Source organism: Penaeus monodon, chromosome 34, assembly GCF_015228065.2.
Source record: "Penaeus monodon isolate SGIC_2016 chromosome 34, NSTDA_Pmon_1, whole genome shotgun sequence".
Lineage (NCBI taxonomy): Eukaryota > Metazoa > Arthropoda > Malacostraca > Decapoda > Penaeidae > Penaeus > Penaeus monodon.
The window spans coordinates 26255678-26256375 of NC_051419.1; the positions used below are offsets into that span (position 1 = coordinate 26255678).

Sequence of the window (698 nt, forward strand, 5' to 3'; positions counted from 1 at the left end):
ACTCACTTTAAAGTAGTCCTCGAGCACAGTGCCCCCGATGTAGCCCCAGGTCATCGAGTCCTTGACCCGCAGCAGGTCATCCAGGCTGCTGACGGCGTTTTCGATCTTCGGGAAGGTCAGGAAGGCCACGAGATTCCCGGAGTACGTGGTGACGACGATAAGGACGAAAATCCACCAGAAACCCACGACGAGACGACCCGAATTGCTGAGGGGGAGTTTGGTTCCGCCTGTGGTGGTGGGGGTGGGGGGTAGGGGGGGTTGGGGGAGGGATGGGGGTTGGGGGAGGGGTAAGGGTGGAGGGTTGGGGGGGAGGGGTAAGGGGGGTTAGGGGAGGGGTTGGGTGGGAGGAATGAGGGTGAAGGGGGGTGAGGTGGGTCGGGGGGGGATGGGGTGGGTGGGGGTGGGGGTTGGGTGGGTTGGGGTGGGATGGAAGGATGGATTTTGGAGGGGGGGGGAGGGATAGGGGGGGGGGGGATAACAGAGGAATAGTGAAAAGGATTTTGAGGATCAGTCGTTTAATGTTAATTTAGGGTATTCAGTTTGGGGATTCGTTTTTTGGTTAAAGGTTTCCGATCTGGCTAATGTACAAGGGCTAGGAAATATTGTCGGGTTTTAGTTGCGTGGCACTGCGATTCCGTGGTTCGAAAATTTGCATAGTTCGGACTTCCCTGAGAGTGCCGGGTTTGGGAGAGTCAACA

At 57.3% G+C, this 698-nt stretch overlaps 1 protein-coding gene across 1 annotated transcript in view; it reads right to left on the reverse strand.

Annotated features, from left to right (window-relative positions):
• LOC119594865 (ionotropic receptor 93a-like) overlaps positions 1-698 on the reverse strand; it is a 36843-nt gene that overhangs the window by 16956 nt on the left and 19189 nt on the right. Inside the window, 1 exon segment of the mRNA XM_037943945.1 lies at positions 7-227. Within this exon segment, the coding sequence (XP_037799873.1) occupies positions 7-227 (221 nt within the window).